Genomic DNA, 12500 nt, shown 5'->3' on the forward strand with positions numbered 1-12500 from the left:
GAGTGGGTGAGGGAGTGAGTGAGTGAGTAAGTATGTGTCACGATCTGAGCCAGATCCATGTTTTCTATGTCATGTGCCCCATGTCTTGTGTGTGTGCGCGCGCTCTCTCTCTCTCTCCCTCTCTCTCCCCGCTTCAGGTTTGCCATGCTTAACTCACTGACTCTTCCAGGTGCCTGGTCTAACACATCTGTGGCTAATTGGACCTCATCTCTTCCCTGTGCCTGGCCTAACACTCCTGTTGCTAATGAAGCCTCGTTTCTTCCCTGTGCCTGGTCACACACCTGTGTCTAATTGGACCTCATCAGTGCCTGTGTTAAACCGTGCTCTGAAGAACATTCAGTGCTGGATTATCTCTTCGCTTACCTGGACACCTCTCTTGCCACGTTTTCCTATTGCATTTTTCCTGCCTGTCTGTTTTTGCCTGGATTCCTTTGGATTTAACCCTTTGTGGGTTTTATTGGACTGCTTTGGACTGTGCATCTAGCCCTGGCCTGTGAGTTTTTATGTTTCTGTCTTATGCTGCCTGCCATGCCTCGTTGAGATCCCCATGTTTTGTATCTTCTGAGCTTTGCTGTTTTTTTCTGTTGGATCTCCTGCCTCTGTTTTTTGAAAGACATTCATACTGCTGAAAGGTTTATTAAAATACTCCTTTTGAAGATACTTTGTTGCCTTTGTCTGCCTTTGGTTCCAAACCTGTTTTACTCGGCCTTAGCCGCCGTGACGGTATGAGTGAGTGAGTGTGAGTGGTTGAGGGAGTGGTTGAGGGAGTGGTTGAGGGAGTGGTTGAGGGAGTGGTTGAGGGAGTGGTTGAGGGAGTGAGTGAGGGAGTGAGTAAGTATGAGTGAGTGAGTGAGTGAGTGAGTGTGTGTGAATGGTTGAGTGAGTGTGGGTGGGTGAGTGAGGTGAGTGTGTGGTTGAGGGAGTGTGAGTGGGTGAGGGACTGATATATGCTGTGGAAAGTGTGTGGTGTCTGTGGCTAAAGCTGGAGTTCACGGTTCAAGGCTGTAGAAGGATTTGATTGGTTCAACCTCCATGAAAGGTTGTAAACACACAATAGCCCATGAGCATGCTGAAGGTGGCGCACACTAACCAATCAGCAGACAGACAGACAGGCGATGGGCTGGCCTTGAGCGCACACTAACCAATCAGCAGACAGACAGACAGGAGCAAGACTGATGTTTTAGCAAAGTAAGACAGAGAGGCTTCCAGAAAAACAACCTAGGAAACCTACGAAAGGAAATTATGGTCTGGCGGATCTTCAATCAGAGTGACAGGCAGCAGACAGGCAGGACGTGCAGAAGCAGCAGAACAGTACTGACGTCTAATTAAGCAGCAGAGCAGTACTGACGTCTAATTAAGCAGCAGAGCAGTACTGACGTCTAATTAAGCAGCAGAGCAGTACTGACGTCTAATTAAGCAGCAGAGCAGTACTGACGTCTAATTAAGCAGCAGAGCAGTACTGACGTCTAATTAAGCAGCAGAGCAGTACTGACGTCTAATTAAGCAGCAGAGCAGTACTGACGTCTAATTGAGCAGCAGAGCAGTACTGGCGTCTAATTAAGCAGCAGAGCAGTACTGGCGTCTAATTAAGGAGCAGAGCAGTACTGACGTCTAATTAAGCAGTACTGACATCTAATTAAGCAGTAGAGCAGTACTGACGTCTAATTAAGCAGCAGTACTGACGTCTAATTAAGCAGTACTGACGTCTAATTAAGCAGCAGAGCAGTACTGACGTCTAATTAAGCAGCAGTAATGACGTCTAATTAAGGAGCAGAGCAGTACTGACGTCTAATTAAGGGGTAGAGCAGTACTGACGTCTAATTAAGGGGTAGAGCAGTACTGACGTCTAATTAAGGAGCAGAGCAGTACTGACGTCTAATTAAGGAGCAGATCAGTACTGACGTCTAATTAAGGAGTACTGACGTCTAATTAATGAGCAGAGCAGTACTGACGTCTAATTAAGGAGTACTGACGTCTAATTAATGAGCAGAGCAGTACTGACGTCTAATTAAGGAGCAGAGCAGTAATGACTGATTTAGGTGCCACTGAGAGGGTGTGTGGAGATGCCACAGGAATGAGAGGGTGTGTGGAGATGAGAGGGTGTGTGTAGGGATGAGCGGGTGTGTGTAGATGCCACAGGGTAAGATGGAGCCGGTCTCATCACTCTGAGAGATGAGCTCCTCAGGGCTGCGGCCAGATCACAATCAATTACCCAGCTGGTGCCCAGGGCTGCGGCGGAGATTAGGTGCTGAGGCGGCACACCTGAGCTGCGCTCGCCCAGCTACGTTAGTCACCCTCTCAGGCGCCAGGCAACCGCATCCAGCATCCAGCATCCGCCTGCCTCCACGCGCTGCAGCCCCATCCAACACACCACTTCACACAGCGGCGGCGGCAGGCGGGCAAGAATGATCACACACTCCAGAGAGGCCAGGCGTGTGTGTGTGTTTGTGTGTGTGTGTCCTTCAGCACGTACTGTTTCAACAGCGTTGTGCTTCCATATCTCTTCATTTCAAACCCAGCTATGCGGCCCTCAGAAAGCTGTGCAGGTTGAAAGAGATGTATTAAATAGGTTTTTTTTTATTTCTCTGCAGTGGCTGGATTCAGGATGTTTGTCATGTCTGCCCCATAAACGTCAGGGTAGCTCCACACGTGCTGTCACTGTGGCACATGTAATCTGTATTTGTGATATCACCGTATAATTACACAGAGGAGATTAGTGATGGTGACAGCAGAATGGAGCTGACAATAGCTTTCTTATCGCTGGATGCTAGCTGCTCTGAAAATCTCTCCAACCCTCTTTCAGAATCACAATCGCCATGTCAAGAGCAGTTTATGGATGTGGAGCTATGGCATGCGTACGAATGAAGAGCCTTTTCATGCCACCGACTGGAACAGTATGAGCCGCAGAAAACAATATAGAGCCAGATAAGACTGATGGATGCCCTGCGGAGCCGGTGTGAAGGGAGCGGGGGCTCTGGGAAATGGAGTTTATATTGTACTGTCGGGGAAGGGGTGGCAGATCTGAGGAGGAAATCTCTTCTTTATCAGCGGGGGTTTGTTATGAGGGAGAGCCGGAGGGAATGCAGTCAGAGCGGTTATCGCCTCCCCGTCAGCCACCACAGGCCGGTGGAATGCTGATGATGGATTTCCAAACCATTTCCCTTACACACACACACACACACACACACACCTGCAATGGCTGAAAGCTCTCAGAGTTCCCGCTGGCAGTAGGACACTGCTTTAATTAGCTGTGGCTGCATGGCAAAAGGCACATTGACTGAAAGGCAAGACATTCAGCTTTATTCTGAAGCCCCTAAGGCACTCTGTTTAAGGCTGGCAAACAGAAAACATAGCAACAAAATGGAGACTTCATTATACATAGTTTTATGGTATTGGCAATATTACACAGTTTAAATGCTTACAATCGCGCGCATCTTTCACCACCGACGTTTATTACCTCAGCAAAAGAAAAGAAAAACTAAAAAATAAGACTCAGGCTTCTGGGCGGTGTGTTTTCTAATTCCCAAAGTGCTTTGTGGTACAATGTAGGATGTCAGTACAGTATGCTGTTTGTACAGCACACAACAAAGACAACAAACAGAATATGCCTAGGGTCTAGTTCGTTGGTTCACAGAGTGCAACATTGTACAGCAATACCTGAGCTCAGCCCAACCAATCAATAGCCCTAGAGCCCTGAATGAGCTGAGGGGCCTGATGGGAATAGCAGACGGCAGGAGAGGAGCAAGGTGTGTGTGTGTGTGTGTGTGTGTGTGTGTGTGTGTGTGTGAATAGCAGACGGCAGGAGAGGAGCAGGGTATGCAAAGGTGAAGGTCAAAGGCCAATCAATGCCCTCCCCCGGTCACCAGTATGATTTAATTGTTTGTCATCATGCTCGGCTGACTGCTAACAGCCTGGGTGTGTGTGTGTGTTTCTGTGTGCGTGTGTGTGTGTGTGTGTGTGTTTTACCCCTCCTCGTCCTGTGCCAGCAGCTTGGCAGCCTCCTGGTGGCCGTTGCTGCAAGCGAGGTCGAGGGGCGTGTGCCCGCGGGCATCGCGAGCGCTGCGACTGGCGTGGTTGAGCAGCAACGCCCTGATGATGGTGGCGGACCCTCTCTGTGCTGCCAGGTGCAGGGGCGTGGTCTGGCTGTGGTTGGTGGCATTGACGTCGGCCTGGCGGGAGATGAGCTGCAGCACGCTGGGGAAGCTTCCGGAACGCGAGGCCAGGTGCAGCGCCGTCCAGCCGGCGTCCTCGGCCAGGCTGGGCTGTGCGCCCGCGGCCAGCAGCTGGGTGACCACCTCCTCCTGCGCGTGATGGCAGGCCAGGTGCAGCGCGGTCCAGCCCTCGCCCCCGCGGGCATCCACCTCGCCCCCCTGCGCCTCCAGCGCCAGCACCGCGTCCCCGTGCCCACGCAGTGCCGCCAGGTGCAGCGGCGTCCAGCCCTGGGTCGTCCGGACGTTGGCCCCCTCGCCCCGCCCCAGCAGGTACCGGCAGATGAGTGTGTGCCCTCGCAGCGCCGCCAGGTGCAGGGGTGTGTGTCCACGCCCGTCTGCGCTTCTCACATCCGCCTTCCGCTCCGCCAACAGACGCACCATGCGCACGCGGCCCTCCTCCACAGCCAGGTGCAGCGGGCACGCCTGGGCGCGGTCGGGCACTGAGGGGTCTGCGCCCTGGCCCAGAAGCAGCTTGGCGATGCCCAGGTGGCCGTAGGCACTGGCCAGGTGCAGGGGCGTTCGTCCGTGCTGCCCCTCTGGCATGTCGACGGCCGGAAGGCGTGCCAGGAGCACCCGCGCCACCCCCTCGTGCCCGTTCTGTGCCGCCAGGTGCAGCGCCGTCCACTCGTCCTTGTCGGCGGCGTCTGCCCGCGCTCCGTGCTCCAGGAGGAGCCTGGCCGAGCGCTCGTCTCCGTTCTGGGCGGCGAAGTGCAGCGGCGTCCAGTCGTCCTCGTCCCCGAGCGCCACGTCCGCCCCGCGCTGCACCAGGAGCTCACAGATGTGGTGGTGCTTGTGCAGCACGGCCACGATCAAAGGGGTGTAGCCGCGCTGGCTCTGCCCGTTCACCAGCCCACCCGTCCCCAGAACCCCCCGCACGCTCTCAGCGTCTCCATTCACCACGGCACGCAGCAGGGAGCGGCCGTCCTCTCCACCTGGGCTGCTACCTCTGGCGCCATCTGTGGTGAAACAGAGAAGTACTCTTACGGGGCACATAGAGGGCACATATAGGGCACATACAGGGCACAAACAGGGCATATACGCAGTCACAGTTTGACGTGATATACCAGGAGATTATATTTTGTATATACAGGGTAGAAGAGGAGATTATATTCTGTATATACAGGGTACAAGAGGAGATTATATTCTGTATATACAGGGTAGAAAAGGAGATTATATTCTGTATATACAGGGTAGAAGAGGAGATTATATTCTGTATATACAGGGTAGAAGAGGAGATTATATCCTGTATATACAGGGTACAAGAGGTAGATGGCCAAAGATAATGTTCTGGAAATGATGACTGCCCACAATTTCTCCACAAAAATGGAATGAGATATTGCAATGAAGTTACAATAAAATATAAATGGTAAAATATTCACCCACAGATGAAATATGAAGCCACTAACCTGAGGCAGGTGGTGGAGCTGGCGGCTTTAAAAGAGAAAGAGGAAACAAAGGTTGATGGATGGGACTAATGTAGTATGGAAATTGCTTGTTTCTACTGTTTGAAATTGCTTGTTTGTTTATACATACAGGCTTGTGCCAACAGAAATGTTTGTGTTTAATTTTTCTACGACAAGTAAAAGTGGTCCTCAGACAAAATGGGAGAGATGTCTGAGCCATTGGTCCTGAGGTCGGGGAGAGAAGGCTGCAGCTAGCAATGAAAGAGAGCATCGGGATTGGGCCAGTAATTCTTCTCACACTGACTCAGCACTCTCCCCGGTCTGGGCAGAGAGTGTGTGTGTGGTGTGTGGTGTGTGGTGTGTGTGAATGTGACTTCAAGTTTCCTGGGGTTTTCTAACCCCAGGATTAGGAGGTGGTGTAGGAGATGGGGGGGCAGGATAAGGATCGAGAATAAGAACCAGGAAGATAGCTTAATAAAAGTTTGTGTGTGTCTGTCTGTCTGTATGAGTGTGTTTCATGATGAGGTTAACTTACTTTCACGGTGATGTATGTTGAACGAGGGACGCACTCACTACGCCCGCGAACACCATCAGGGATTTTCAGAACCTCACTCAGAATCTCCGTCTCCCTGATGATGTCTGGAACAAAAGGATTGGCACGGTCTATAACTCAGAGTTAGCATGGACTAATGAGCAAGCTAAATTCGGTTACATGCTAACAGGAGTTGGCTATAAGGGGTTATAATTAAAACAGGAGGGGGCTAAATTAGGTTAAATGCTAACAGGAGAGGGTTGTAAGTGGCTATTACCCTTGAAGAACTTAAGCATGGTTTATGATGAATATGAGTACGTTTCTTATGTTATAATGCCACTGAAATTGGGCCAGCTAGCATTATAGCGCTAACAAGGGTGGCATGGTTTATAATGCTACAGAAAAAGTGTTTGCATGGGCTAGAATGCTAACAGAGCAAGGGGCTATACTAATGGCTGAAATGTAGGCCTAGTGCCACAGTGAAACGAATGGAGTCAGTCAGAGTAGGCCTTGTGAGCCTAATGCATTGCAATAAGATAACCAAAACAAGCTATCTACACAGTAAAGTAAGAGAATGCATTAACCTGTTTGCCAAGGTCACACAGGACTTGACAATGCTGAGCTAGCTGCAGAATGTAGACACTCATGTGTTTACAAGACTGTTAATTACACAATGGCATTGTGCTTCTTTGTCCTTCTTGATTCATACTGGTAATCAGGCAGCCATTATGCAACATAGCACTAAGACAGCAGCCGCAGGCGACCATATTAGATTCAGTCCCCGCTAATGTATGCTAATTATTTGTGTACCATATTAGATTCAGTCCCCGCTAATGTATGCTAATGATTTATGTATCATTTCTTATCACGAACCTGCTGGTGAACTGACTGCCATGTCAACTGCATACCGATGCAAATATGACGCTGTGTAATTAAGAATTTTCATCAGATTCCAGTGTCCTTCAAAGTGTTTTGGCCTATCTGTGACTTTAAAAACAGGGCACACTACAAGCGACTACAAAGGTGTTATGATGGATGGCACAACACTCCGTTTCAGGCGCTGTACAGCATGCAGAAGCTAAGGGGAGCAGGGCATGCTGGGATGCGAGCGCGGCCAGCGTTCCAAAGCCTGATATGTGTTTTGCAAGGGCACGACTACAGAGCTTACAACACAGGGAGATGAGCATCAGAGGACTTTGGCAGAGAAAGATCGCAGAGGAGAGATAGATGGCAAAAAGGTTCTTTGGGACACTGAAGTACTTAGTGTTCTACCAGAGAAGGCTGGCTTCTGATTGGGCAGTCAGACTGGAACTGAAGTAGTGGCGGTGTGGTACCAGAGAAGGCTGGCTTCTGATTGGGTAGTTGGGTGTGGATATGGTATCTGAGCTGGCTGGCCTCTGAATGGGCGGTTAGGCGGTCAGTTATGGTCAGTTGTGCGGTGTGTGTGTGTGGTACCTGAGAAAGCTGGCCTATAATTGGTCAGTTGTGCGGTGTGTGTGTGTGTGGTACCTGAGAAGGCTGGCCTGTAATTGGTCAGTTGTGCGGTGTGTGTGTGTGTGTGGTACCTGAGAAGGCTGGCCTGTAATTGGTCAGTTGTGTGTGTGTGTGTGTGTGTGTGTGTGTGTGTGTGTGTGTGTGTGTGTGTGTGTGTGTGTGTGTGTGTGTGGTACCTGAGAAGGCTGGCCTGTAATTGGTCAGTTGTGTGGTGTGTGTGTGTGTGTGTGTGTGTGTGTGTGTGTGTGTGGTACCTGAGAAGGCTGGCCTGTAATTGGTCAGTTGTGCGGTGTGTGTGGTACCTGAGAAGGCTGGCCTGTAATTGGTTAGTTGTACGGTGTGTGTGTGTGTGTGGTACCTGAGAAGGCTGGCCTATAATTGGTCAGTTGTGCGGTGTGTGTGTGTATGTGGTACCTGAGAAGGCTGGCCTGTGTTGCCGGTTCTGCTGCCAGCAGAGCTGCATGATGGCGATCATGTCCTGGCACTCCGGGGGCTGGTCATCAGGGACCCTCTCCACACTCGGCCGTTTCCCAGACGACACACGGATTATTACTTCGGTCATGTTCGCCCCTGGAGCCGCAGAACACACAGACAGAGAACACACAGACAGAGAACACTCAGACAGAGAACACACAGACAGAGAACACACAGACAGAGAACACTCAGACAGAGAACACTCAGACAGAGAACACGCAGACAGAGAACACACAGACAGAGAACACTCAGACAGAGAACACTCAGACAGAGAACACTCAGACAGAGAACACTCAGAGAACACACAGACAGAGAACACTCAGAGAACACACAGACAGAGAACACTCAGCGAACACACACACAGACAGAGAACACTCAGACAGAGAACACTCAGACAGAGAACACTCAGACAGAGAACACACAGGGAACACACAGACAGAGAACACTCAGGGAACACACAGACAGAGAACCCTCAGAGAACACACACACAGACAGAGAACACACAGACAGACAGACAGACAGACAGGGAACACTCAGGGAACACACAGACAGAGAACACTCAGCGAACACACAGACAGAGAACACTCAGGGAACAGACAGAGAACACTCAGACAGAGAACACTCAGCGAACACACAGACAGAGAACACTCAGGGAACACACACACAGACAGAGAACACACAGACAGACAGGGAACACTCAGGGAACACACAGACAGAGATGGGAACACACAGACAGGGAACACACAGACAGAGAACACTCAGGGAACACACAGACAGAGAACACACAGACAGGGAACACACAGACAGAGAACACACAGACAGAGAACACTCAGGGAACACACACACAGACAGAGAACACTCAGCGAACACACAGACAGAGATGGGAACACACAGACAGAGAGCACTCAGCGAACACACACACAGACAGAGAACACTCAGAGAACACACAGACAGAGAACACACAGACAGAGAACACTCAGACAGGGAACACTCAGGAACACGCACACAGAGAACACTCAGAGAACACACACAGACAGAGAACACTCAGAGAACACACAGACAGAGAACACTCAGGGAACACACACACAGACAGAGAACACTCAGCGAACACACAGACAGAGAACACTCAGAGAACACACAGACAGACAGGGAACACACAGACAGACAGAGAACCCTCAGAGAACACACAGAGAATAGGAGGGGTGAGGCGTGTGACTAGCGGGCCCAGCTGCCGTCTCCAACCCAGCGCAGCATGAACTCACCAGCGTATGGCTTCTTCTGGGTCAGGATCTCCCACATGACAACAGCAAAGCTACGGGAACAAATGGGTTGCAGCATGCAGACATCAAACAGCGCCCGATGCAAATCCATCCTGACTCGATGAATATTATTAATCCTGAGAGTTATTCTGCAGCTGCCTCTCACCTGTAAACATCGTATTTGGTTCCGGGGGGGTCGGGGTTCTGGTTGAATGCCTCTGGGGGCACGTAGTTGATGTTCCCTCTGGCAGTTAAATGCTCCATGACTGACATGCCAGCACTGTCCTCCCACTTGAAGAGGCCAAAATCTGAAATCTTCAGAGAGAAGAGTGATGAGAGAGACTACTCAACAGGAGACACACACACACACACACACACACACACACACACACACACCCACTCCCTTCCCTCGGCCTCTTTCTGTGGACGTGCTGCTGTGCTGCTTTGGCTGTCACACGGGTCACGGGCAGGTCGTGTCATGTTTGTTTGTTGTTGGTCTGTTTTTTTTCTTTCTATGACTAATTACAACAGCAGGGGCAGCACCAAAGAACATATACAGTAAATCCTCAGATACACACATATACTATACTATACTATCTCCTGATGACAAGATGAGAGGATACACACATTAACTACATGTCCTGATGACTAGATGAGAGGAGAACCTTGTCAGTTGTCATAAAATAAGCCTGGCTGACTGTCCCTGTCCTGTCCCGCGGTCTGGTCGTCTCTCAGATCTTCACTGTCTCTGTCCTGCGGTCTGGTCGTCTTTGAGACCTTCACTGTCCTCTCCTGCGGTCTGGTCCTCTCTTAGACCTTCACTGTCCCTGTCCTGTCCTGCGGTCTGGTCCTCTCTTAGACCTTCACTGTCCCTGTCCTGTCCTGCGGTCTGGTCGTCTCTCAGACCTTCACATGTAGGTGGTCTGGTCATCTCTCAGACCTTCACTGTCACTGTCCTGTCCTGCGGTCTGGTCGTCTCTGAGACCTTCACTGTCCCTGTCCTCTCCTGCGGTCTGGTCGTCTCTCTGACCTTCACTGTCCCTGTCCTGCGGTCTGGTCGTCTCTGAGACCTTCACTGTCCCTGTCCTGCGGTCTGGTCGTCTCTCTGACCTTCACTGTCCTGCGGTCTGGTCGTCTCTGAGAACTTCACTGTCCTGTCCTGCGGTCTGGTCGTCTCTCAGACCTTCACTGTCCTGTCCTGCGGTCTGGTCGTCTCTGAGACCTTCACTGTCCTGTCCTGCGGTTTGGTCCTCTCTCAGACCTTCACTGTCCTGTCCTGCGGTTTGGTCGTCTCTCAGACCTTCACTGTCACTGTCCTGTCCTGCGGTCTGGTCGTCTCTCTGACCTTCACTGTCCTGCGGTCTGGTGATCTCTCAGACCTTCACTGTCCCTCTCCTGCGGTCTGGTCATCTCTCAGACCTTCACTGTCCCTCTCCTGCGGTCTGGTGATCTCTCAGACCTTCACTGTCCCTCTCCTGCGGTCTGGTCATCTCTCAGACCTTCACTGTCCCTCTCCTGCAGTCTGGTCATCTCTCAGACCTTCACTGTCCTGTCCTGCAGTCTGGTCATCTCTCAGACCTTCACTGTCCTGTCCTGCGGTTTGGTCGTCTCTCAGACCTTCACTGTCACTGTCCTGTCCTGAGGTCTGGTCGTCTCTCTGACCTTCACTGTCCTGCGGTCTGGTGATCTCTCAGACCTTCACTGTCCCTCTCCTGCGGTCTGGTCATCTCTCAGACCTTCACTGTCCTGTCCTGCAGTCTGGTCATCTCTCAGACCTTCACTGTCCTGTCCTGCGGTCTGGTCGTCTCTCAGACCTTCACTGTCCCTGTCCTGTCCTGCGGTCTGGTCGTCTCTCAGACCTTCACATGTAGGTGGTCGTCTAGCAGGATGTTGGCCGGCTTCAGGTTGAGATGGAGGAGGGGCGGAGCCGTGCTGTGCAGGAAGTTCATCCCCATGACGACCTCGTGGATCATCTGGAACTTCTTGAGCCACATGATCGTGTGGCTGGCCAGGAGCAGGTCCAGAGACCCTTTGCTCATGTACTCCATGACGATGGAGGGGGGGTCGTCACACACGCCATAGACGGATGTGACGTAGTTAAACTTCACCTTGCCCAGCTTGGACACCTCCTCCGTCATGTCCCTGAGAGGGAAAAAGGAAACTAGATCTTAGATTAATCTAATCACATCTAAGATGGCGGACACATGGCTCGTGCTAAACACAAGAGGAAACACAAGATGACATGTTGAACATAGCATGCTAATGCCATCACACATGTTGTCTGTGAATTGCATCGTATTACATGAGATGCAAGCAGAGAAATTAAGTAAATTCACTGAACTACTGGTTTCAACATGACAGTAAGTATAGTTTACACAGCTGAACTGAGTTAGTGAGTTTAAGAATGACCCGCTTCTGAACAATTACTGAGGTGTTGTGCCATAAGTGTTAAGTGTGCGTGTGCGTGTGCGTGTGTGTGTGTGTGTGTGTGTGTGTGTGTGTGTGTGTGTGTGTGTGTGTGTGTGTGTGTGTGTTATTTGCCCGTGTCTTTGGGAACCTGTAATAAACCATATCTGTGAGTGTGCAGGTGTGTGGCGTACCTGTAGTGACTGCTTGTGGAGAGGCATTTGAGGGCGCACCTCTCCCTCAGCAGCTTGAGCTTCACGCGGTACACCCGTCCAAAGCTGCGCTCCGCCACCTTCACCCAGTCGCTGTCGAAGTCGTCCCGACGGAAGAGGCGGAACTTCTCCAGACCCTCACCACCACTGGACTCCATCAGAAGGGTTCCTCTATAGTCCCATGTGATACTAGCGTGTGTGAGAGAGTGTGTGTGTGTGCGTATGTGTGTGTGAGAGAGAAAGTGTCTGTGTGTTTGCTGTTGCCTCCTGCCTTACAACAGCAAGGCGTGACACACTTACCGGCATTTCTGAAATGTTTCCTGGGGGGGAGGGGGGGGGGGGGTGGTTGTAGGCTCATTTGCATAGAAATGTTACAGAGCCAGTTCCTTGGGCCGGGAATGAGAGGAGGTGGTGGTGGTGGTGGGGGGGGGGTTCTTGCTCGAGGCTTTTCAAACTGGCTGTTCCACACTGAGTTATCGCCCTGGCGACAGGCATGATTTACACACACA

At 51.2% G+C, this 12500-nt stretch overlaps 1 protein-coding gene across 1 annotated transcript; it reads right to left on the minus strand.

Moving 5' to 3' along the window:
* Nucleotides 1–3962: 3962 nt before the first annotated feature.
* On the minus strand, nt 3963–12149 carry ankk1 (ankyrin repeat and kinase domain containing 1). Its single transcript, XM_012831569.2, has 6 exons — nt 11974–12149; nt 11233–11515; nt 9540–9688; nt 9377–9426; nt 8055–8210; nt 3963–5167 (listed from the first exon to the last, which is right to left on the minus strand). The coding sequence occupies exons 1-6, from the start codon at nt 12147–12149 to the stop codon at nt 3963–3965; spliced, it is 2019 nt and encodes a 672-aa protein (XP_012687023.2).
* Between the last annotated feature and the right edge of the window lie 351 nt (nt 12150–12500).

Source organism: Clupea harengus, chromosome 17 (genome assembly GCF_900700415.2).
Source record: "Clupea harengus chromosome 17, Ch_v2.0.2, whole genome shotgun sequence".
In the NCBI taxonomy this organism is placed as follows: Eukaryota; Metazoa; Chordata; class Actinopteri; order Clupeiformes; family Clupeidae; genus Clupea; species Clupea harengus.